The sequence below is a fragment of the Xiphophorus hellerii genome, chromosome 6 (genome assembly GCF_003331165.1).
Source record: "Xiphophorus hellerii strain 12219 chromosome 6, Xiphophorus_hellerii-4.1, whole genome shotgun sequence".
Classification (NCBI taxonomy): Eukaryota; Metazoa; Chordata; class Actinopteri; order Cyprinodontiformes; family Poeciliidae; genus Xiphophorus; species Xiphophorus hellerii.
This window is the reverse complement of record NC_045677.1, coordinates 5,598,721-5,624,907: the sequence shown is the minus strand read 5'-3', so window position 1 is coordinate 5,624,907 and position 26,187 is coordinate 5,598,721. Positions and strand designations below refer to the sequence as shown.

The 26,187-nt window shown below is 41.3% G+C and overlaps 1 protein-coding gene across 1 annotated transcript; it reads right to left on the bottom strand.

The window, feature by feature from the left end:
* Positions 1-2,547: 2,547 nt before the first annotated feature.
* Positions 2,548-25,253, bottom strand: LOC116721140 (angiopoietin-related protein 1-like). Its single transcript, XM_032564681.1, has 5 exons — positions 24,847-25,253; positions 12,762-13,597; positions 9,515-9,708; positions 7,647-7,917; positions 2,548-4,840 (listed from the first exon to the last, which is right to left on the bottom strand). Exons 2-5 carry the CDS (start codon positions 13,558-13,560, stop codon positions 4,653-4,655), a joined length of 1,452 nt encoding a protein of 483 aa, XP_032420572.1. The 5' UTR covers positions 13,561-13,597; positions 24,847-25,253; the 3' UTR covers positions 2,548-4,652.
* Positions 25,254-26,187: the final 934 nt, after the last annotated feature.

Below are 26,187 nucleotides of genomic sequence, written 5' to 3'. Positions count from 1 at the left end.
GCGTTCCACCCGAGACCGAGACTCCCTGCGTTCCACCCGAGACCGAGACTCCCTGCGTTCCACCCGAGACCGAGACTCCCTGCGTTCCACCCGAGACCGAGACTCCCTGCGTTCCACCCGAGACCGAGACCCCCAGCGTTCCACCCGAGACCGAGACTCCCTGCGTTCCACCCGAGACCGAGACTCCCTGCGTTCCACCCGAGACCGAGACCCCCAGCGTTCCGACCGAGACCCCCTGTGCTCCACCAGAGACCCTGCCTCGGGGGGCTCGTCGTCGCCGTCTGTGGGCGGCCCCCGGGACTCATCGCCACCTCCAGTGCCGCGGACGGCCGCCGGACCGCCTCCGTGGTTCCCGCCTCCAGCGCCGCGGACGGCCGCCGGACCGCCTCCGTGGTTCCCGCCTCCAGCGCCGCGGACGGCCGCCGGACCGCCTCCGTGGTTCCCGCCTCCAGCGCCGCGGACGGCCGCCGGACCGCCTCCGTGGTTCCCGCCGCCGCGGACGACCGCCGGACCACCTCCGTGGTTCCTGCCTCCTTTGCCTCCGCCCACCCTGTGGGTAGTTTTTTGTTTGTTTTTGGACTCTTGGCCCTTCTTGTGTTTCCGCCCACGATGGTGGGTTGTTTTTTGTTTTTCTGGACTCTGGCCCCCCGTCCAGCGCCCCTCCGCCCACCCTTGTTGTGTTTTTGTTTTTTCTGGACTCTGGCCCCCCATCCGGCGCCCCTCCGCCCACCCTTGTTGTGGTTTTTTTTTTTGGGCGTCTGGTAGCCGCCCTTGAGGGGGGGGTACTGTCAGGATCTGTGTTTTCTGTGTTCATTTAGAGTTTTTTGTGTCCTTAAGTCTCTTCGTTGTCCTGTCCTCCCCTTGATTGTTCCCAGGTGTGTCTCGTCTCTGTGATTACCCTCCTGTGTATTTAACTCCACCTGTGTTCCTTGTTCCTCGTCGGGTCCTCGTCAATGTTAGCTTCTTCGTCGTTCTGTGTTTCCTTGTGCCTGCTGCTTGTTCCCGGACTTATTTATCATTAAACATCCCTTATTCATCTCATCTGGGTCTACAGCGTCTGCCTCACCACCTCACCCGCACCGCTTCCTGACACCAACTGGATGGCATTGAGTCCTTTTGGTAAACTTACGTTGGGCGTCCTGAATGGCTTTCGCAAAGCTTGCAGATGTATAACAAGAATGTATACACACATTTAAAATGAGATGTAGTATTGCATCATTTTACAGTTATGTTCAATAAATTGCAGTCTACGTTCCAATGAGACTCATTTGTCAGATGAAAGATACCCTTTAAAAATAACCTTCCCACAGGTGCTAAACATACTTTATTTTTTATACATTTAACTTGTATTTTACTATTGTACTGTTTTGGTTGGAGATTAATTCTGAGAGTTGTTTCTGCTTTTACATCCTACGGCAGGCTCCTTGAACTAGTCTTAGTCAATTGTTACGCCCCTGATTTACTAAGCTAGGTAGCTGCGGCTAAGTAGCTATTAGCTAATGTATTGTATTAGCTAATGTATGCAAACCCCTTGGGTTTTTCAGAAACAATACAGTAGGGTTTAGGCCAAACTGTCACACGCAAAGCCATTAGCTAACCATCCAGGTTAGCTAAAGCCTAAGTAGCCATTAGCTAAGTAGCCAGTAATGGCTACTTAGCCAAGTAGCCAGTAATGGCTACTTAGCTAATGGCTAATGGCTAAGTAGCCACTACAGTCACTAACACAATAAACATTGCATTAGTTTTTTACTAAGCTATGTAGCCACTATTTTACTGTTTTGGTTGGTGATTAATTCTGAGAGTTGTTTCTGCTTTTACATCCTGCAGCAGGCTAGTTGATAATATTTGATTTTGATGAAGACTGAGTAAAAGCTTTTCTCGCCGCCATGGAGAGGAACATTATGTGCATGTGCGAAATGAAAACATGTCATGTGCCGAGAACAGAGGCCAAACAGGCGTGATTGTATTTTGTGTCTGTTTCTTGCACAAAGTTGTTTTTCAGAGGAGAGTGAGTCACCGCTCTCAGCTTTCATTGTGCTTCAGTTTTAGGAAAATGATGCAACTGCTAATAGTGCTTGCGTTTTCCATAAACATGCTTGGGTGACCTAATGAATCTGACTAGAGTTCTTATAGAGTGTTTTGTTGCTTTGTTAAGAGGCTTACATCGCTGGGTGTGAGATCTCTTGTGGTCGGTGTTTAGGTCTATTTGCAGATCTGCTCGCCTTTAATGTGTTTTATGCAGTTCTGCTGTTCAACATGGACTCGACGTTTTATCTTTTCCGTCTGCTGGCGTGATTCCCCCTGACAGGTTTCCAGCTGATCGCTGCACGGGGACCCATGACTTAATCCATGCGAGATCTCTCCACCAAAAGACAAAGAGATCCTCCCCTGAGGGGAAAGAATGTATTAAAAGGCAGGATTCAGGGGTGGCATGTAGACTACTGTGAAGAAAGAAAAAAAAACAAACATGGAAATTTGGACTGATTCCATTCCCATTCATCTTCCTCCTCTCTCTTCCTCCCTCCATCCAGTCTGGGGTTTTTTTTGTTTTTCTTCAGAAATGTGTTTTCCGTTGTCTGTCCCAGCGCTTAAAACTCTCAATTTGCCTGGTACGCATATTTTTCCATCTCCAAAACCACGCAAAGCAAGACTTAATTCCACCTCCCCCACACTCCCTCGCCCTCCTCTCAACAACGCTTGCCGTTCCCAGAGTCATACTGAACTTTAATCAAAGTCCGAACGAGAAAAACACACAAGAACAATTTCCATATGAGCGCGCACACTTTGAGAATGATTGTCCTATTTACAGCAGGAGGAAACGGCTCCTGTTTTTCTACGGGATCGTTTCCTGCTCTCAAAGGACACCTGGCCCTTTTTCACTGTTATGATAACTTAATTGTAAGCATAAATTATACGTTCCGGTCATCTGCACTCGGACAAAGTACTTTAGCATGCAGCGGAAAGGTTGTTTTAAGGGTAGGGATCTCAATTAAAAACATTGTGAAATTAAAATGTGCTGCTTCAGGAAAAGTGTGTGTAGTTTATCTGTGCAGCTTTCAACACAGTGTATTTTCCAGCTCTTTGTACCTGAAGCTAAGTAAAAGCGGAAACTCTTGTTAGCACCAGACGTTTACCTTGGTGAGGTAGGTGAAGTTGCATTTGGATCATGTGACGTTAGTACCAGTAAAGCTATAGACTTGAATACTCGCTGAAATATCTTTAACCTTTTAACATGCAGGGCCTTGGAAGGTTATTCATACTCTTTCAACTTTTTCACATTTTGTCAAGCAACAACCACAAACTATGTATTGTACATGGTTTCCATGTTGTTGTTTTTTTAAAAACCAATAAATATCTATCAATTCTTTTTTTTACAAAGTAGCTCCAACTCAGTCACCTTAGATGGTGGTACAGTCGGTAGCATCAGCTGCCTTTCCATTACAATAGTCCTCTGATGTCGAAAAACGCAATTTCGCAACTGCGGCGTTTTCATGAAATAAGACGAGCGATTGAAATCACACCAGAATATTTCACGGGATAAGTCATTACAAAACATACTGCATGATCATCCTCCAACCACTTCCTGTCGTCTTCTTACCATTTTCCGCCAGCAGCGACATCCGGTTGTTGATCACACGACTCGGTTTTGCGAAACACACTTACTTCGACACGGCTGAAAAACCACCTCATCCTAGCGCAAGAAATGTTTTTAACGGAAAACTCGGTTCTTTTCTAAATTATCGGGTGGATTTTCGTAACTACAATTTGCGCGATTTTACAGTCAGTGCGGCTGTTGCCTTGAGGACAGAAAGACTTGGGTTCAAATCCCAGTCTTGGGTTTTTCTGCACAGAGCTCTGCCTGTGTGGATTGTCCCAGAGTCTCCAACTGCTTCCTCCTAGAGTCCAGAAATATGACTGTTGGGCCAGTTCCCTGTAACTTATTAAATAAATTGGCATCCTGTCTTGGGTGTACCAAGCCTCTCGCCCAATAATCACTGGACAAGGACAAGTGGGTTTAAATGATTGATGAATGGAGGACGTGTTTTAAAGTACATTTTTTGTGTTTTCCTAATTGGTTTGGACTTTGACTGGGACATCCTAACACATCCCTTTGTACCTCTGGCTACAAATTTAGTGATGTTCTACCAGAAGATGGACAATACATCAATAAAATTTGCACTAGTCTCTGCCGCAGCTGATGTTTGGCACTGGTCAAAAAATCTTCCACATTTGAATTTTATGTATAGATGTCAGAGTAAACGGAGCTCAAAACAAATGGTTGCTACATTTTTCAGTTTTTAATTTGTAAGTAATACGAAAACCGTGTATTCTTTTCCTACATTACAACTATTAGATGTATTACTTGGATTTATGAAAACAAACATGTCGAAGTTTGTGGTTGTGGCATCACACAAAATGCTTAAAAGTTCAAGAACTCGTAACTTTTTGTCGCTTTACAAAGTTATGTGTGATACAGATTCGTGTCTCCTAAATCCCCGTATGGGCAGAGTTTTGCGTCTGTTCCCGCAAACCGATGCTCGGCCTCTTTCCGTTGGCTGAGTTTGTCCGTCCGCGATCGCCCTCTCGCTGCAGATGTACCGTATAGCGCAGCAACTTAAACAGTGAGTCTTGAATGTGACGGCCCAGCAGCCTCAGTCTATGGGCCGGATCAGCATGCGGACAGACTTCATGGAGTAGAAACCCCCGCCGTAGTCGGCCCAGAAGATGCCGTCCTGGAATTTGCTGCGGTACACTCCTCCGGTGTACCAGACACCGTTGAGGTTGGCTTGGCCACAGGCGTTGTACCACCAGCCTCCTTTATGGAAATGGGCACAGTTACCTGTTAGGGGTTAAAGGGAATCAGGAGGAAGAAAAAGTTAATGGGCAAGAGGGTTTGTTTGATAAAATGTTTTACAAAAAGTCAGCAGAGAAACTACGTTTCTTTCAAAGAAGAAAGTTGCCTTGATAAGATGTCTAAAACCCAACATTGCGCTCCTTCACTAATCTGACCTCTATTTGTGGAGCTTGAGGGGATCAACAGTGTTGACTGAGGTCAAGCATGACTGAGTCCCAAAGAGTCAAACACAATTTGGAAAAAAAAGTCACAAAGAGCTTATTTACTTTACGCCGACAGCAAATAATCTCCTTGTCACCTCGAGCGCTTTGGCATGCGTTCAGCGCTGGATGAAAAAGGGTCATGGATCTGAGTGAGAGATCATTGTTTGTTTTCCAAAGGAAGTGAAGGCTTCGCTGAAGGCTTCCTGGGATTCCAGGCGAGCTGGGGCCCCGAACCACGACGTTTAGGGTCCGTGTAGAAAAACAGGAGCAGAACTTCAATGCTTCTCCACTGTTTTCCACAATAAACAACCCTACCTCCATGTTAGAGTGCTGAAATATAAATTACAACCGAATACAGTAATTTACAAAGCGTTTGTGATCAGTACAATTACAAGTTGATTTTATTTATTTATCCTTTTTATCTGAACAGTTTACAGGAATTTGTGCTTTGTGGACTTTTTGGAGTGTTCTTGTTCACTTTCAGTACATATTTTATCTGCTTCTATCAATGATCTGCCTGCAGATGAAAAGTTGTATGAAGCCGATCCCAATGTGGTGGAGATTTTCAGCTTCATAAATATCGATCGCCGAGATCAAAGTAAGAGTGCATTGTCGAGGCTGTCCTCCTCGGTGGAGAATTATTTGAAAATGAGTTTATGTAGAGTTTGTGAAAGGTACGTTAAGCGTAATTTGCAGAAATCAGTAGAAATAGCTCAAATTTCTTTATAAAACAAAACTTGTGCGTAGGCAAAAGAAAACTTCTTAGCACAGAAAAGAAAAAAATTCTCATGAAGTCCTTTTTATCTGTTTTAATTTTTCTGACTTTACATGCTTGGCGAGTCATAAAATTCTGGTTTATAATCCAGACTCCCAAACTGGCACTTCATAATCAAACTAATTTAAACAAGGACTTCACCAAGCTTAACAAAATATGTTTTGATGCCAACATGTTTCAGCTTAAGTCTTTAAAAGTCTCAAGAATTCAAAAACATGCCATGGTTGTCTATGGAGGACCTAAAAAAGAACAACAAACTAGTGTTCTGGTCATTTATGTAGAATATTCATTCAAAGGTTCTATCAGTTTAGGTTTCTTTAGTCAGTTATTATTTAAGTTGTCTTGGAACCAATATCTGCAATAAATGTGTGTATTTGAAATTGTTAAGATTGCTTTGATAACTTTTAGACCCTCCCACTAATTTAAGAGATTAAGAACTCTTTGGCGAGCATAAAAACTGCTCGCCGACAATGACTACCATTGGTTTTAGCTGTCCAGTTGCTAAATCATGCTAAATCGTAAAGTTTCACATGACACGTAAAAGAAAAAAAGGATGTAGTGCTTTGCTACTAATTACCAACACGAAGACAGCTAGATAAGATCTAAGGGTGTCTCATTTTACAGGTCAGTGAAAAGTTTTAAAAAGGGAGTGAGAGGTAAGAGGTTCAGCTGTGCTAGCTTGACTTTGACAACCTTTACATGTAGATGTGCTGCAGAATTTGGTTCAGTTAAAACTAATAAAGCAAGCCGGACCCCAGCTCTCTGACAAGACCATCAGCAGAGCAGCTGTTTAAATTAGCTAATCAACCGCCGCTGTGTTCAGACGATCACTTATTAATAATCGCAAAATAAAACATCAGGCCTGAAAACATAAAACTATAAAGGACTGAATGTTCTGTTCTTTGTGTTTGAAATGCTCACATGTCTTTTGGTGTTGAATTCTCATGCACTTGTGGACAGTGATGTCAGTAAAGCGCTACAAAGTAACGCTTTACTGATGTCGGACCACATTTTTCAGTAACGAGTAATCTAACGCGTTGCTTTTTCAAATCCAGTAATCAGATTAAAGTTACTTATCCAAATCACTGTGCGTTACTGCGCGTAACTATTTTCTTCTGGAATTTAATTTTATCTCCCCTACCCGTCTTGGAGTGACCGCCATTTCTATGCGACAGCAGCAGCTGATCGCCGTGACAGAAATGCAAACGATGGAGGGAGGAGAGAGATGTGCGTTTTGTTGCTGTAAAAACAGAAACTATTTTGAGTTTCTGTCGCCAAGTCCGACTATTAACGAATTTGGGCTTGTTTTGTCTAAAGTCGCTTGCAAATTGAATGAGTCACGGGTTGGGGTTTCTAGGGCTCGTTTTTGAACGTTGCTCATTTGGGCTTGGACATAAGCAGAGACACATAATCAGCCCCAGAATTTGTATGACATCCAGTTAGTTTTAGTCAGACTCTCCCTGTCCATCGTTTCCCGGATGATGGTTAATGTCAAGGTAATATATTTGCTTTGAATGACGTCGAGTTTTTGCGTTGCCCTCCAAAAAACCGCAAACATCGAGACCAATATGAACAGCGCAATAAACGTAAAAAACTGTTTTTGAGTTGTTCTTCAACAGTTTTCCTGCTTTTTTCCTCCCTTTGCTGTGGCGCAGCGCACAAAATTAATAACACCCACATGTCCAGGTTTCATTTGGTTAACAGAACTGTTCTGCAGCGCGGCCACGGATGGCAAGTCAAAGCATCGTCTTTGACGAGATGCAAACAGTAAAATGCAACGCTTCTATAAAGAAGACATCCCAGTATGACCGACCTGAGAAGGCGTCCTTGTCTCGATCCAGAGCGGTGAACTGTTTGCCGTTGTGGCTGCTGAGGGAGTCCCCCGCGTTGCCCTGGTAGGTGCCCAGCCGCAGGCGGTAGCCCTCGCTCTCGGGCTCCAGGTGGAAGCTGTTGTACTGCGCGTACACCTTCTTGTCCATCCAGTCCTCCATCTCCACCAGGAGCTTGTAGTCTCCCTGCCTCCCCAGCTTGTAGATAGCCTCCAGGCCGAGCCAGTACTCCCCGTCTATGTTGCCAAAGCCGCTCTGGATCAAAGGAAGATTACAGGGACGGTTACAATGAGATCACAGGAAATAACGCGTGTTGTGTATTCATCCGGGTCCCCGAGGAGTTTGGAAAGGCGGTGGTTATCTGGGAACATAAAACCTCTTGTGGAAGAGATTTGGTTGTGCTTCTGTAATTCAGGAGAACTTCAAAGAGCAAAGAACACATGGTGACAAAAGATTACCACCTTAACCTATGAAATTTAGAAGAAAGCAATGCTGAAGAGTTTATGCAATAAAATAAGCGCCTGCATTCAGAATTCTGATACTGGGTCATGAAGCCAAGCGGTTTTGAACGTAGACGATAAAACATACCCCAAGGTTTTAGTAATGTCGAACTATTAAATTCATTATCCAGATCATGTGTCAGAAAGGCCCAGTCAAAGCCCAGACCCAAATTCAATTGAGAATCTGGGACAAAACTGAAAATTGTTATTTATAAATGGACTCCTTCTAATCTAACTGAGCTTGAACTATTTTGGAAAGAATGGGTACACTGAAAAAACACAAAATCTTAAGGCATTTTGGAAAAGTTTCTAGTGCAAATATCTTAGTACACTGAAAAACAGACAAAACTAACTTCACCAGTAACTTCTTGTCAAGATATAGAATCTGATTTTAAGTAAATAATTCCTTAAGATGAATAAAAAAGAACAAGATTACTTCATGCATAACATGGGACAAATGTCTTGTTTTAAGTGAAATAATCAAAGCAAGTTCCAACAGCTTGCTTATTTCAAGTATATCAAGATATTTGCACTAGAAACTAGACCAGAAATACTTGGTAAGATTTTGTGTTTTTACAGTGCAAAACATTAATTGTGGAGAAATGCAAATCCACTAGAGGATCAATTTTTGATAAAATTGATCCTCTTCCTTCAACTCCATAATCATCCATAACTTTATATAGCTAGGTTTATCTTTTTTTTTTATGTCCATCACATTCAATTTCTATTAAATCTTGTTAACCTCTACGGTTATAATGTGGCAAAAATGTGAGAAAGTTCAAAAACACCAACGCCCTGCACCAGTCTCAAAAACACTCCACTTGGAAAAAAAAAAGAAAAAAAGTTGAGGTTTATGAATGTGGACGAATTGTGAGCCAGCAGATGATGAATGAAATAGGATTTCAGCATGGTTCAGTGTGTGTGTGTGTGAGATGGTTACGGTTTTGGTCTTGTGGTAGAGTGCAGAGACAATTCAGCGTTGAGGAGAGCAATTTAGCTGCCAGTTACCAGCGCATGATGCTGGCCAGACTGAGTGGAACGCTGGATTGTTGCAGCTGTCAGCAGCGGTGTACTCCTCGTTCTCACAGAGCCTCTATAAGCTCGCTGCGCTGGGCCGCTCAGTGGGGAGGCTCTATAGTAGAAGTGGTTTTGGGAAGACGTGAAACATGCCTTTCTCATTGGGACGGCTACAGTTTCATGATGGGAATCTCAAAACATTGTGTTTTATGGTAACAGTAGGACTTTAGACCTGAAGGTAATTATCTCAAAGACCCCACGGCTCCCTAGGAAAGCTCAAATAACGGCAGAACTGTTATTTTTGAAAGAGTTGGAGGAAGTACTGCTGTCATCACCTTGTAGCTATCCCAGTTCCTGAAGAAGTTCACTGATCCATCTCTCCGGCACTGGATAACCGTCCAACCTCCGTTGTCTATATCCTGTTCACACCAGGCTTGCACCGGCCTCTCCGCCTCATCTGGTTTGATCAGATACATGCCGCTGGTGCTGTGGCCGGCCTCCTGCGCTTCCTGGCAGTCTCTGAACGGGCCTGAAGGAAAAGCATGATAAGAGAGAGGGGGAGCAGGTGGTGAAGGACAGGATCCAGCTGGAAAATGGACAACGTGACTAACAATCTGACAGTGAACTGAAGAGTCATCGGTCTTGTCCAGTAACTTTGTAAATGTTTAGATAAAGGCACAGAGCAAGCGAAAGGCGAAGAGTTTAAAACGTACTTTACAAAACTGTGCATCTAAGGGAATATATGCTAGGCTTACTGGCCTGCTTTAGCTAGTAAGCCTAGCTAGAGCAGCTATAGTGAATTGTACTGATTTAGCTGGTTTGGCTAGTAAGGCTAGTTAAAATAGCTAGGCTTACTAGCTAGCTGTACAGAACTATGAGGTTCTATGACACAGAATCTCTCAGCTTTAGCTAGTAAGCCTAGCTAAAACAGGCTAAAGTAAAACAGAATCAAAGCAGCTGTTTCCTTCATTTTATTACATTTTAAAACATTAAGCAATTTATAGTGAGCCTTTAACAAACATTTTCTATGCCAGATAGAAAAAAATAATCTTAAAATTTGACAGTTTATTGTTAGCCTCATAAAAATTCTCCTACTAGCTCAGGAGCTACATTTTAACTTGGCTAAAATGTAGCACTACTTCAGTGTCATTTGTTACGTCTCTCTTGTAGCTTGAAGTATTTTATTTCAAACTCTGTGTATTCTCTCCTATACAGGTTTGTGAATAAACTCTATTGGAGTGAGCATCAGGCTTTTTCTCTCACACGGCCCAAGTAAAGTTCACTCCAAATAAAGGAAAGTGCTAGCATGCTAGCAAAACATTTCCTTACAATGCCGTTTGGGTTTGATCATCCTGATTGCATTGAATATTTACATAAACAATCTAAAAATACCCGTAACTGTTTTGTTTCATGGGTCAAATGTTTATTTCCCTCCAAATGAGCCAATGTGTTTAATGGACAAACATACAAGTTAGTTGTGCCAAACCCTGGGACATGTTCCTGTGTGTGTGTATCTGCAACTTTAATCTGGGGTTTTATGTTTCCTTTTTAATAATGGCTTCTTTCTCCCAGAGCAGCTTTTAAGACCAGGCAGCTGCACAACTTTTCACAGTGTAAATAAAAACTCTCTCATACCTTACCAACTCTCTCATGTTTAATTTTGAACACGTCTAACTCAAAGCACAGACTCTCATTTGTTGTAAGCTTACAAAGCCCTGGCATCATCAACCTGGTCTTTGTGAACTGTGCCACATAACGTTTGGACTTTGAAGACATTAATAAAGAAATTTCTTATTGTTGTATGGTTGCAAAGGAAAATGCTGTTGATGTTTGACTGACCGAAACGGGAATGTGTCGTTAGACATTGACAGCAGTTGTTATTGATTGAATAATGGTTGTATGTCTTCTTACAGTGCACGGGTAAACAACTATTGTAAATATCACTCTGAACAGCGGAAAGTGCATGCACTCTTCCATAGTGTTTGTATCTGGTCATTCTTAACACCTCTGTATTAGTAGAATTATCTCCAAGGTCTTGATCACCCTCAGATAGATACCGTTTTTGGTGGCGCTACACTATAAACTCACCTTGTCAAAATGCTCTAAATGTAACAGACATGTTGTCCATATGAATGGCAGTAAGGCCTTTTGATTACAATTGGTCAAAGGAGACCTAGTACTTCAAAATAACCCGGAAAGGCCTCCAGTGTTTGTGAGAGAAAAAAAAAGTACACTTTGACAACACTGCTAGACAACTCTAAGCTTTACACATTTTATAGTTTTTCTGCTTCTATTTTTTTTTAGCATTAATAACATCTCACTTTTCTAATACTCACCCCCTCAAACCTCAACCATACCCAAAAATCCATGGAAAATCTGGCACCTCTGAAATTTCAGCAAGAACACTCAAAGCAGGCTATTTACCATTTACATGTGGCTGCTGCAGATCTACAAAGTTATACTTGTTTACGATTTTCTCTAAGAACAGACCAATTAAGTCTCTCTAATGAGATATGACTCCCCCCCCCGCTATGATGACAAACAGCTACAAATAGATTCATATAGCTGTGTGTAGTGAGTTTGTTCGAGGGGTAAGCAACTCCTATGTAATTATTTATTTATACTACTGTTAAGCTTTACGGCCTCTTGCGTACGCTGAACATGCCTCGGCTCTTGCGGTAACCAGCCGAGACTCCCATCATGCCCGCCTGGCTTTTGTCTGAGCCTCACGCAATGGAACAGTCTCACAAACGGATCATTTGCCAACATAGCTGTCCTGAAATCCTTCACACTTTATTATTCTTGGGCAAAGCCAATGTGAGCACGTCAAAAACTTTCTGTCAATGAGCAAAATCCAGCTGGTCGACCCTGTCTTTCCCTTGGTAAAGGTTTCCTTGGTCGACTCGGATTGTACAACATTTGTGTTTCCATTCTGGTTTGTGTGCTTTCTGTTGCGCATGAAGCAGAGTTTCAGCTGATTTTGCACATTTTTAACCTTTTGGAACGAGGCTGCTGGTCCATCTACAGCTGCAGCCTTAGAGCGTGATGTTGTTATTATTGGCCTTTCAAAGTAATGACTGTTGTACATTTCGCCATGACAGGACTGTCTTGGATCCACAACGGCTATTGTAGATAGAAAAGGAAAACAAGGAGAACATTTTCACCAAAAAATTCTGGAATTTTCTAGAAAAAAAAAGTAAATTTCTGAGCTCCAAAAATCGAAATTTGCCAGAGAAAACATGGAAATTTATGAGTTTCAAAAGTCACTATTTTTTAACCTCAAAGAATTTCAAAAAAATCAAAAATGTCTTGAAACTCAGAAATTGCTTTGGTTTTTCAAGAAATTACTGAGATTAATCTCAAAATTTCAGATTTTTTTTTCTAGCAAAATATTGACTTTTCAATCTCAGAAATCTTCCAGGGCGTTTCTGAGATTAATCTCCAAGTTTCTGAGTTTTTGGTGGAAATGTACTCTTCCTTTTTTTTTTCTTTCTACAATGGCCCTACTACATTGTCATATGGATCTGACCGTGCAACAGAATCTAGGAATGAAGAAGAAGAAACGGACAATCGCCCACTCACCCTCTGTGCTGAAGTTTCTCTCAGATTTCGGGACCTCGAGCGTACTGCTCGTGGGGGTTGACCCGGAGCGAGAGCCCCTATCCGGCCCAAACCCTCTGGTGTTTCGACTCTGGATCTCATTGGTGAACCGTGGCACGCTGACCGGAATGTTCTCAGGTACCACCTGCACCAGTGGGGGTCCTATAGGTGGCTGTTCATGGCGCCGACTGTGCATCTGCATGCAGTGCTCCTCTAGCGTTCCGATCAGCACCGACTGATTGTTCACGATTGCAGACAGCGCTGCATATTTGGCCTCCAGCTCCTTGTACCGGGACGTCAACCGCAGTGACTCAGAGGTGGCGTTAAGGATACGCGTCTCCAGCTGGGCCAGCTCCAGTGAGTTATCCCTCTTCCTTATGATCTCATGCAGCAGCTGCATGTACAGCTGAGTCACTCTGGAGTTCATGTTTCTGCTCTCCTTCCTCAGTAGCTTCATCTCATTCACCAGGTTGCCGTCCACATCCACCACGAGCTTCAGAGTCTCCATCTCTCGGCGCTGTTTGGACAGAAGGTCGCGCACCGCCGCAACATCCAGCCGCGTCACTCGGTCTTTGTCGGTGGAGTAGCCCCGGGTGGCACAGATGGGGCCCGTAATCTTTTGCTCCGGGACCAAGAAGGTGTAGGAGCACTTCTTGTTTTCTTCGGCAGCCCCCGGAGCTCTTCGTATCCTCGACAGGATGGGGTTCCTCGCCAGGGCTTGACCATTGCTCCAGAGAGACAAACCCAACAGGAGGGAAAGGGTCCACATCTCAAGTCCCATGGTTGCTCCTCTTGCTATAGCCAATCAACCAGAAGATCTGTAAAATTACCACAAAAAAAAAGAAATGACGAAATGACAAAATCTGTTTTGTGCATTTCAGCAAACACCCCTGCACCAACAACACAACAAAGTTGTCTATCTCCAACTTTACAGCCTCTCACTATCTTTCACAAGATTCATTTCTACATGATACGTCAAAAACAAATAGGATCCATGTATAAACTATCTGTGCGAAGTTGCTCTTTGCTGTTTCGCGGGGGATCGGTACCCATCTTGTTGAACAAATTCAGACACGTACAAGACAAACGACGTTTCATGCACTTGAAACAACTGAACTCATGCATTTTTGAGCCAGGAGAAAAAAATCAGAATACTGAGACAAAAACGATACTGAAAAAGGGAGAGCATGCAAACTCCAATGAACTGCTGCTGTTGAATCTTTTGCAGATCTCTGTCGAATCTGTAACCCGCTGAAGCAAAATAAAAGCACTTTGCTCCCAATGTTTTGACATGCATGTCACCTTAGTGCTAGCACACATGAATTTCCCCATTGAGGGACAATAAAGGTAATTTCTATTCTACTCTATAAATATCAATCCATTGATCTATTTCCTATGCTCCCTTTGGGTTGCATCGGGAAGCTTCCAGTCTCAAGTAGTGAACAGTCAAGAGATAGAATACTGATAAACCATCAGTAACTGCATTTCCACTATTAATGTGTGAAAAACTCTGTCAATATTTCATTAATACGGAAAAGAGACAATTTTGGAATTGCTGCATTTCCATTAAATAAGAAACATTAGAAAACATGTTAACTCAAACTACTTCCTGTTGTCTTCTTCTTTGTAGTTTGCGCCACTTGTGTGATGCATAAAAGCATTTAAAATAGCAGTTTTTCTTAAATAAACCAGTTTTGATGCAGTAAAAAGAATAATAATAAATCACCGCCAAAAGTTTTTGTCAAAATTTTTTTTTGTTTTTAAATGAACGCATTTTCTTGAAACAAATGTATTTTCAAAATATGAAATTGTGCAGTTATATAAGTGGAAACGCAGCTACCGAGACAGACAAATATGCATAAATTTACAGTTTGGTTCAGGATGTCATGCATGTTTATTTTCTATTATTATTATTATTATTATTATTATTATTATTATTATTATTATTATGAGAGAAAAATCTGTGTACCCACAAAAAAAGAAAAGTCAATGTGGACTGGAAAAACACACAAATTTCATGCTGAAGGCATAAAATTTGGCTGCTATGCATTAAAATTGATTTTATTTGCATACCGCGTACAGCAACGGATAATTTCCTGACATATCAGCTACATGCTTTAAAACAGAACCCAGTTTATAAATTGTTCTAGTTAGTCAATTCCCTAACTGTTTAAACCTTAGAAGAAAAAACATAATCATTTCCTTCTTATTAAACTCCTTCATCCATGGATGCACAGGTATAATCAATATGAGGGTTTTCCGGGATCCTGAAAGAAAATGTGAAACATGAAAAGACTGGATCACTGGCAACTATTGACATAAACAAGTATTAATACAACCACTCCAACAGTAGTCAAGGTTTCCTTTGCATTTAGGTATTGACCATATATTAATGCTACAGTGAGCACATTATGCCTGAACCAACAAAATGACCCAGTTGCTGCTTTGTTGTTCTGTGCCTATTTGTTCTGAGTATAAAATGGTGCCATCTGTCACAGACACTTTTATTTTTTTTTTTACAACTTCTGATTTTCCATGCTTTTCTGCTTACTTATAATCTGCTGTGAGTAAATGTAGTTCTATGATTGCAATATATATTATCAACCAGCAGGAGGTCATTTAGAGCTACGGAGCCTTACAAAACAGCAGCGGTCCCATCGTTAAGCAAAGGGAAAAGTTTTATTTCCAACTTCATTAAAACTACGTTGCTTCTATAATTTGGTCCGTTACATAACACATATTAAAACTCAGAGAAAAAAAAAATTTAATTACATTTTTTTTTTTCCCCTTTCATTTTCCCTCCTTCTGGGATCATTTTTTTGGTCTTGTTTTCCACCAGCCCTGAGCCCAGGATCACAGTGTGTTGCTCACTTCCTCAAAAAGGACAAACTACTAAAAGACCACTGCAAAAAAAAACAAAAAAAACCCCCCAAACAACTAGCAAATCAGTTAATAATTACCATTTAAAGACTTGGTTAATCTTCTCCAGTAATATTCCCATCCAATCTTCTTGCTACTATCTGTTCCATATTTGGTCTTTACATTTTCTTCAGTAGAACTGGTTCTAAATTACATTCCTGCAATTGAAAGCTAATAGTGATATGTGTGACCATTTTGAAAAAATATATATTTAAATCAAATAACTAAATATTATTTCCAACATATATTAGAGGTCCTAAGTTATTATACAATGAAATAACTAAATAAAACTCATACATTTTGTTTTGTGTTTAGCTTTCAGTCCTCAGGAATATATTGGAAATAATTTACACTGTTCTAATGTCTCACAAGAAAAACATAAACATCTGATTGGTCAATCACTGCAGACCAATCACCATTTTAGAGGCAAAATATACATTTAAAATACTTATTAAAGATTTAAATAATTAAAAATGATTATTTTTGTTATTCACGGTAAATGTAAATTAATTAATTTGATGTATGCATCTCCAAATGTGTTCACATTCCTACTTTTTAAATTGCTGAAATGTGGCACTCGTGGAGTTCTGTACATAGGCGTGGACAGTTACGATTATAGTCAGGAAGAAAATAACTGTAACTTAAAAGCCAGACCTGTGTTTTTCTTCACCAACCGGCCTACATGAACAAAAATATCCTTGACAATGATTTATTAGCTGGATGTTCCAGTTTTGTGTCAGAGGCCTTATTGATAAAAAAAAAAATTGAGTGGAAGGAAACAAGTGATAGAAAAAAAGTGCAAAAGTAACAGCACTTAACAGCAATCCAAAAAGTCCAATTGAGTTTGGACTGCAGCTGGAGGCGCCACACACAGATGCATCCAGAACATGCGCCGTTACATTCCTGGAGTTAAGCCACGCCTGAACTAAAGACAACATTAAGAGCCGCTTACCTGGGCTAAAGAGAAGGAATGGACTGTTGCTCAGTGGCTCAAAAATCCTCTTTTCAGATGGAGGTAAATTTTGCATTACGTTTGGAAAAGCCCCAGAGTTTGGAGGAAGAGCGAAGACAGACAGAATCCAAGTTTCTTTCGGTCCAGTGGAAAATTTCCACAGCCAGTGATTTGCCATCTGCTGGTGTTGCTCCACTGTGTTTTATCAAGGCTAATGTCAACGCAACCTCTACCAGAGCACTTCATGCTTCCTTCTGCCGACGAGCTTCATGGAGGTCCAGATTTCACTTTCCAGCAGGACGTGGTACCGGACCAAACTTCCAAAGGTACCAGAAGCTGCTTGAGTGACCCTGGAGGTAATGTCCTCAATTGACCTGAACCCCAAAGAAGAATCTAGGGAGTGTTGTCAACCTATCGCCTGTAAGCCATAATCATTAAAATGAGAAGAAAAGAACATCTAAATCAGTTCACTGAGTCTACTGAATCTGCATCTGTAACGTTTCACTTTTTGAACCGTATTTCTTGAATAAATTAACTTCTACATAATATTTGGTTCTTCTGGGTAAAATTTTGGTGATGTGTGTAAACTGCATCATTTTTTATCAGTAACATATCTGAGTAAAAGGCTAGTTTGAAGAATTATATAAAATCAACTTTTTTTGAGCTTTACATCATGTTATAATGTTATTCCCTCATCAAAAACAGAGCTGGAGTGTTGCCTTGATTCTTTCATTTATGTTTGAAAAAAAAATTCTTTCATCTCCCATGGCAACCATTCAGCTGGGCAAAACGCCTGGGTAGACCTAGCTCCGCCTTCGAGACGCGCTTCCGCCTCGCAGAGCAACCTTCCCCCGCCTTTCCTCCACTCAGCCCCTTCAGACTAGCCAGCAGCAATTAGCAAACACCTGGTTATGACTTCCTGAAGTCATCACAACGGAAAGAACAGAATACTTTAAAGAGACAGATGCCCTATTTCAAGACATTAAATTGCAACGTTAAATTTCATTTAAGTCATATTTTTATTTATATATACAATATATACTGTATATATGGCATATCAACTGCAGTTAACATAGTTACTTGATTGTGCTATAAAATGGAACTATGCCTGGAAAACACATAATAGCGCCTCTTTAATGACTTTTCCCTTAAATTATCTGACATCGTTAGACCACACTGCGTCTCTGTTGACGTTTTGTTTTTTTCCTCTAACCCGTCTGCAGTGCAAAAGGAGAGTTGTTTGGCGTAAATCAGAAAGAGCTTCCACAGAACCGTAAACACGAGAGTTCTGTTTGACAATGAAGCGAGAGAGCACTGAAATAAGGCAACATTTTTGGGCTTTTCAAAGCAAACTTTGAAAGATGTCCAGGTGATCTCGGACTTTGCGTCCACCAGGCAGGAGCTGCCCCCTGCTTCTGCAGCCCGGTTGTTCCCTGTGTTATCCTAATAACTCATATTTTCAATGCGTTCCCAATTGGCTCCTGTTTCATAAATGGACCTGACCACTTCTATATCAGGTGTCGTGTTGATGTCTGGTTTTAATGTTTCTGTAGACCTCACTGCTCAGACCTCTCACACAATTCCCTCACAGCCCTCCAGTCTACCTGCACTGGCTCATGCGGAGCAGTAGGAAAAGTATTCCTCTGGTGGTCTGGAAAAAAGATTTCACTTAATATTTAAAATAATCCATAGAGGACTGAGCCAACGTGTCAAGAGATGGATCTAAAATATCTTCTAATGAGCACGAGGTGACGGGCCCTGATGGATTTACGAGGTGCAGAAATGTGTCGGCACAAGGAGTACATCATTTTGATTGGGCTAATTTTCACGCAGTGGTAACACAAGAAGAGGGACTTGGTGTGTTTGAGGAATAACAGCAGAAACAGAGATTCAGACATTTTAAGGAATGTCTCGGTGAAGCCTGTTTTTGTAAAGAAAGCTGATCTTTTCATCGTATTGTTTTTTTTTTTACAGGAACTGGAATAAAGAAGGGAAGGTGAGAGATCCTCCTGGCCATGGGTCCATAATGATGAACTAAAGTCAGGCTAAACCAGAATGCAGCGTGGTGGACATGCCAGTCCGTCTCAGGGAAACACAGAGACACCCTGGTCAGACAATGATGTACACATACACTCATAATGATGTTTTCACACCTGATGGTGCAGTACTCTCAGTTTGATTTATTACATTTTCAGCTGGTCCGGTTCGCACTGTACTGTACTGTGTGTCAAATAATCCAAAGCCTTTGAGAAAGTTGTTTGCTCCCTCTCCTCTGGTGGCGCTGCACCAAAAACCGAAGGAAACAACAGGAAAACCTCAGAAGAAAACCTGAGCAAAACTTCCTTCTTGACAAAATGTAGACAAAAATGGAGTAGTGTCAGAGCTTAGTATTTGTTTTGGTTGTATTCACCCAGAATGCCCTGCGCTATAGTTCGCTTCTTGTTTGTGGACCATCCGCCGGTCCGCTTGTATCCACATATGCGTTCAAACCGCGCCAGAGTTCACTTCAGTCGAAAAGAAGCCTAGGTTTTTAGGGGGACCGGAGTTGACTTTCCAGAGTTCAGCTGTGCATTCACAAACGGACTTTCTAGACAAATGAACTAGAGTTTAGCTAAAACAGGGCTGGTGAGAATGCACCCTAAAAGGGACCAGTTAGCCTAACAGTCACGTTTTTGGACTGTGGGAGAACGCCCGAGTGCCCAGAGAATCCACACATACACTGGGAGGACATGCAGACTCTCTGCAGTAAGACCACAGTCAAAGAAACGTATCCTGGTGGATTAGCTGAAACTGCTGCTCCTGCAGATTACTATTTTTGTACCATTTGTCACGGAAATAATAACCTTGACTCGTTCTGAAGTTCAGTGTTTTATTGATCCCAGATCTCTACGAGCCGGCATATGTTTTTAATGAATAGATTTTTCAACAACACTGTTGCTCTCTGAAGCCAGAGTTTTAGCTTTGCCATGTGGAACAAGCTGCAGTTCGAATTAATTGTGAATCGTAAACGACATGAGCACAAAGTAACGGTCGCTCAAGAGAAAACGAGTCATACGTCAAGAGCCGCCCTGCGACAACTTGGCACTGTCGCGCAGTTATTATTTGTAGCAAAGTCCTTTTTTTTACCCCCCCCCCGTTTCTCTGTAACCGCAGGTCAGCCTGCTTTAAAAGTCGAAGCAAAAAGTCTGAGAACATTGGCACGTCTGCATGACTCCAGCCGCTCAGTATGAATCTCACAGGCCCCCACTCTGACAGCGGTGACAGTGTTTACATAGAGGCTCTTTAGCCAGGGCTGTAAATCTCATCTGCGGTTATTAGTCCCAAGTTTCCCTCGTTCACAATGTGCAAGACCTCATCAAGTTTATTACAAAGCAGACTGCATATAATGACTTAATAAATGGTTAATTTCCTGTGTTTTTCTTTCTCTGTTCTCAGAGTTGGACATCACCATCAGTCACACAGGGGTCAAAGCACGAGTATTCACACAAAAGTATTCGCAAAAATAATTTTTGCCACTTTACAGCCGCAGACTTCAACCGGTCTTATTGGGATGGACAGCGCGATGAAGATAGTGATACAAGGTTTTACAAGTAAAAGTGTGTCATTCATCTGTATGGCGTCCCATAATAAAATCTGGAACAACCAACTGTCCTCAGTACCTAAGTAGTAAATAAAAGCCACTTGTATCAGCAGTGGTGGGCTAACTAAAAAGTACTAACCATAAACTCTACACCCGCTAATGCAAAAGCAGTAAACCAACACGCTATTTAGCTGAAGCTAACGCTAAAGCAGTTCACTAACATGGTATTAAGCAGCAGCTGATGCCAACGCACTGCATCAACATGTTATTTAGCAAAAGTTAATGCTAAAGCAGTAAAACAGCAGGCTATTTAGCTGACACTAATGCTAAAGCAGTTCACTAACATGGTATTAAGCAGAAGCTGATGCTAACGCACTGCATCAACATGTTATTTAGTAGATGTTAATGCTACAGCAGTAAACCAGCAGGCTATTTATCTGAAGCTAATGCTAAAGCAGTTCACTAACATGGTATTAAGCAGCTGATGCTAACGCTCTACTTCAACACAGTATTGTCAGACCGCTAATGCTGAAGCACTGCACGAACAAGGTATTTAGCAGAAGCTAATGCAAAAGAGCTAAATTAAACCATGATGATAGTCGCCACGTGTCAATGGCACAACATATGTTACTACATAGCATATCATCCTCAGTAGGGCCAGATTTTTGATCAGGAAGCACGCAGGACATCATTATATTTAAAATGTTAACTATAGCACAGGGAAACATTCTGGGTACAGAATGAATTCCAGCTTATTCAAATGAAAGTTCACAAAACAGCCAAACAAATTAGCGCTCTAAAATTCATCCAGGAAAAATATTTTTAAGGGAAGCTAAAGTGCGATAAAGGTTTTCAAAGTTAGCAAAAACGCTAAACTGCTAACCAAAGAAATTTGCTCCGCTATTAGCGTATAGCAAAATAGCAGAAGCGTGTAGGTATAGTATGTCAAGAAAATCCGAGCTCATCCCACTTCCCCATGCTGGAGATTTTAGTTTAACAGTAATAATAAATAAAGTTATCTCTAAAATGAATCACTCAAGTGACATCAAGGCCCAGCAGTAGACTTAGGTGTCAATAAAATAAATCTGGTTGTGTGTGTTGTTTTTGTCTCCAGCAAACTTTGCTTTAATTCTACTTTTTTCTATCTAGTCATAAGAAATCATAGTCAGACAGAGAGAGTCATGAAACAGGAAAAGCAGTTTTCCTGGAAAAAGAGGAAGTAAGTTTCCAGCCTGCAGATTTATAAAAATAGCTGAGACTATTCCTTATCTCAAAGGTTAAAGTTTTAAAGAATGAAATCTAAACATTTTGAGTAATTGGATAAGATTCAAAGTAAAATACTTATATTAATATTGGTTTACTTGTAATAATACTTACACTTACATTTGTGAGAACACTTACAAGAAAAACAAGTAACTGTAACTTTGGTATCAAATAATTAGAATCATGGATTATTCTTGGTTTCTTTTCAGAAAAACATCTGTAATAACTCACATTAAGATTATAATAAGTATAATTAATAAGTTATGGTTATAAAATCATAAATGAATGCTAAATCAGAGAAGCTAAAGAAAATAAATGTAATATAAATGTGATTTTGACATTGAACTTGAAATGGTGTAAAAGGTGTAACTGCAATTAAACATCACTGATATGTTGGAGGTAGATGGTAGGTGAAAGGTGAAAGGAAGGGAAAAAGGGGAACTAACAGGAGAGCAGAGATGATCAACGCCTTATTTAGAGAAAAGGTCGTGCAGGCAAGGGACATAGGAGGTTGAGCAACCCTGAGACATTAGCACAGACATCAGGAAATGTCTGTAAGACAGTGATGGATATGAGATCATCTGTCTAAGCAGACAGCCAATGAAAACGCACCAAAAGGTGGATAAACCCTATAAAAGGTGGGTGCAAAAGAGGAACCTTTTGTTGGATCCTCCGGGCAGCTTCGAGCCAAGATCGAGATGGACAAAGAACTCTGCAGCTGAAGAAGAGCCGGGGCCACAGAGCCGAGGACTGTCCTGCTCATGGGGACCAACCCGTCAGGCCCACAACCTGTGGCTTCGAATCGCACTTCTCTCATCAGCTGGGTTCAGACCCCAAAGACAAAGATGAAGACAAAGACAAAGGCAAAGACAAAGAAGAAGAACTGGTGCCTTTTTTCCTGCCAGCACCAAGTCCTGTGTGACCTCAGCATCCATGCGGAGAGGAGGCTCATCAGACCTGCGGAGATCCTGGCCTTCATCGATCGGCGTCTTCCTCCTGCTGCAGCACCTTCTTCGTCGTCGTGCCAGGTCTGGGGTTCGAAACGCCAAACTCCGTCCGTCTCTCTCAAAGGTTCCCTTTTTTAGTTCTCAGTATCAGCAGTAGGGAAAGATAGACTAGATGATTGATTTTACTTATTTGATTATTTCTGCTACTGAATTAAGCTGTACTGACCCTTGCAAAAATGCCTTACTAATAAAATATTTAGCATAAAGAAAATCTAAAAGATGTTGTGGACATTCAGTTAATGAGTCACCTTAAAGTTCTTTGATGGTTGTAAAATAGCTATGATGTTTGATTCTGGAGGGGAAAAGGTGGAAAATGTTTTTAGGTTGCTGGTAGCCCATATGTAAAACGTCATCCTTGGGACTCGCCCGAGTCACTAAAACCAACCTGGTTCAATAACAAATGCAAGTTGTAAAATAGAGAACGAGCGACCGTTAACAGGTGTGCTCTGTGAAACTAGTTGGCTGTAGGCTGCTCAGTCTGGCTAATTCACAGGGGGAAGAAGGGTGGGACACCTGGATGTTGGCCGTCAGATAACCAGGCGAATCGTTTCTCGAAACCAGCTTAAACAGAGTTTACTTCAGTTCTGGACAGGGTAAATCCCAGCAGATTTAGGAAACTCAATTAACCCGTTAGAAGGAGAGCTGGTAGCACATCTCCCCTCTCAGAAGAGGAAGTACGAGAGTGAGAGAGTAGAGAAAGGAGGGGGGGGGGGTTTGCGCAACAACAAGTATTAGTGTAATGTTGATATTGTTCTGTGAAAACCTCAGAGGTTTGTTAGAGAACTGCATGAAAACCAAGGAACACAGCAGATAAATTAGGAATAAAGTTGTGGAGAAGTTTAAAGCAGGTTTAGGTACTGAAACAATATCCCAACTTTGAAAATCGTACAGAGCTCTAAACAGAGTTGGCAGTAGATGACAGGGAAGCTTAGTCAGAATTAGTTGGAAGACGGGTGGAGCTACGTGCTGGGCCATGTTGAACGAAAACCATTCAGCAGGAAAGCAACCAACATACAGCCAGAGCTATAATGGAATCATTTAGAACAAGCCACATCCATGTGTAAGAATAGCCTAATCAAAGTCCAGACTTAAGTACAATTGAGAATAATTTTTTTGCAAAAAAAAGAATTCAGGGAAGAATTGTCTAGAAGTTTGCAAAGATGGTAGAGACGTTCCACAAAGGATTTTTACAGTGAAATGTGCTTTACAAAATCCTGACTCGGAGAAGCTGAATACAAAAGCAAGCCGCACTTTACAGATTCGTATTTGTGACAAAATAGTCTAAGCAACATTTTCTTCACAACTGTGTGCCACTTTTTTGTCTGCGTATCCCATCAAAATCTCCTCCCACCCCCCAAAAATATGCACTGAGGTTTGTGGTTGTGATATGACTGCATCTGAAAAAGATTCAAGGAGAATGAAAACTTTTTCCAGGCACTTCACAGGGAACCATCAGTCCTGCTTTGCTGTGACCAGTTTTCGAAGATCGGGTTGATAAAGAGCCACACAGTGCGAAGACGAAACCACCTTCTGCTGGAAAACAAGCGTAACTCAAACATATTGTTAATTTTTCTTTTTTTTTAACTCTGCATTTTTCCAGTCAAGCTGTGTTGTGGCTTTTTCTAAGGACCTGTGCATTTCAGAGCGCTGTGCCAGTCTGCCCTCAAGCGCTGGTGCCACTGATTAGGGCCCGTCTGCTGAGGAGGCAACATGATACACAGACTTTCTATGTGCTGAATATGATGATGGGCTTTATGTAAGGCCTACATTGGTAATAAAAAAAACTCATCCACGGATCCTAAATGTCACCAAATATCCACAGTGTGATGCATTCTTGGAAATTTGTGACTAACTTGCCACAAAATTGATAGGAAAAATAATAAAAATCGCAAAAGTATTGCGGCAAAGCTCACACTAAACAACTGATGTGACATTCTAAAAGTAAAAATGACAAACTGGGGATTAGAAGTGGTTTTAAATGCTGAAGAAAAAAAACTCATTTCCATTAGTTTTTAATTGATTTAATTCCCAAGACTTTGCTTTATTGTCAACTGAGGCGAAGTTGAAGTAGCCCATCAGAAGTTGAATAGAGTGGAAGAAATGTCAAATGGCTTCAAGCTGAATAAACACTGCTAATTTTAGCTCCTGTGTTATAAACTGCAGCTGGATGACCCATTAAGTCTCTTTCTTATTCATTCTTTAGACTAAGTAGGGTTTTTTTTTCCACCTTTCAGAATGACGTGAATGAGAACTACTGATACAATACACCCGAGTTGAAAAGAAGAAGCAAAAGAGAAAAAAAAAGAAGACATTTTTAGAAATAACCAGAAGCAACAACTTCCCCACCTGTGTCAGTGAGTTCAGTCAGCGGTGTCTCAGTAGCGCGCCTCCACCAGGTTCATTCTGCGCCTCCTCGCCCCTCGCTGCTTTCATTTGCCTCCAGCTTCCACAGAGACTGAGGGCCCACGGCAGCCGCAGCCCACTGGTACGGAGCGGCGGAGGGTGGTCCATGTACAGAAAAGAAGGGAGGCTGATGGAGAGGTTTTCCTTGCAGCCGTCTCGGCCCTCCCCCTCTTCCTCTTCTGATGTCATGTGAAGTTTAAGAGGGGATGATGGATGTTTTCACAGCAAATGAAAGAGAGGTGAATCCAACTTGGGGAAGTGAGCAGCAAAGACACACACACACACGCCCACACACAGACTTTACGTTAGTGTGTTTCTGTTCCTTTTAGCAATCGGATCATGGTTGTTTACAGTGTTTCCACTCACATGACGCTCCTTTTGTCAAATTCCATCCAGTAGACGTGGGCATATCGATCCAAAATATCGATAATATTAACACCATGTCGATATCCGTATTGTCACCATAGTTTCAGATACACTCTTGAAATTTTATTTAATTTTCTATTGGAGTTGCTCACAACTACCTGAAAACAGATTCTGGAAACAGGTGGAAGAAGTTGCTTTGGTTCCTCAGACGAGATCAAAATGAAACGTTTTGCATTTTCTTCACTGAAACTAACAAATAAATAAAAACTGTGATTAAAAACAATAACTGGAACTACAACATGCATTCATTAAACTGACTAAAACATAATGAAATTATTGATTTAATATTCTTTGTTTTGTGTTCGTGAATCTATTTATTAGCCTTTTCGGACTGATGTGAAATAGGTTGTTTTTTTTTGTTTTTCTTGAACACAAACAGTTTTGCGTTAAAACGTAATTTGACGTCAACTGTCGTGAAATTACGTCACTCCACGCGCCTCTTGGTGGCTACGCTACGCTAGTCCGCAAAAATGGCGACAGCAGTCAGTTGGTTGTTCAAATTGAAAATATTTTCTGAAAATATTTTTTCAATCATTGCCCAATTGACGTATACATAACCACAATACAATATTTTGACCTTATCGATTTCTGCGCCTAGAAATGAGCCAAAGCATGTAAAAACTAAAACTACTAACATAAGTAATAAAAACAAAACTAAAAATGAACACTATTTAACTAATAAAAACTAGCAAAAACACTTTAAAAGTAAACTGAATTAGACAAACAAAAATTCACTACACAGTAAAACTAAAATAATGGGGGGAAAAAACCCAAACTATTCGGACCTTGGTGTCGGAGTGTTTTTACTGTAACATCTCTCTGTGACCTGCGGAGGCTAATGCGACTCTCTCTCTCTCT

Excerpts from the sequence above, each read along its gene's own strand:
- LOC116721140 (XM_032564681.1), bottom strand. The coding sequence starts at position 13,560 with ATGGGACTTGAGATGTGGACCCTTTCCCTCCTGTTGGGTTTGTCTCTC. Across the intron at positions 7,918-9,514 it reads GGAACTGGGATAGCTACAAG|AGCGGCTTTGGCAACATAGA; the intron begins GTGATGACAGCA and ends CCTTTGATCCAG. Across the intron at positions 4,841-7,646 it reads AGACAAGGACGCCTTCTCAG|GTAACTGTGCCCATTTCCAT; the intron begins GTCGGTCATACT and ends AACCCCTAACAG.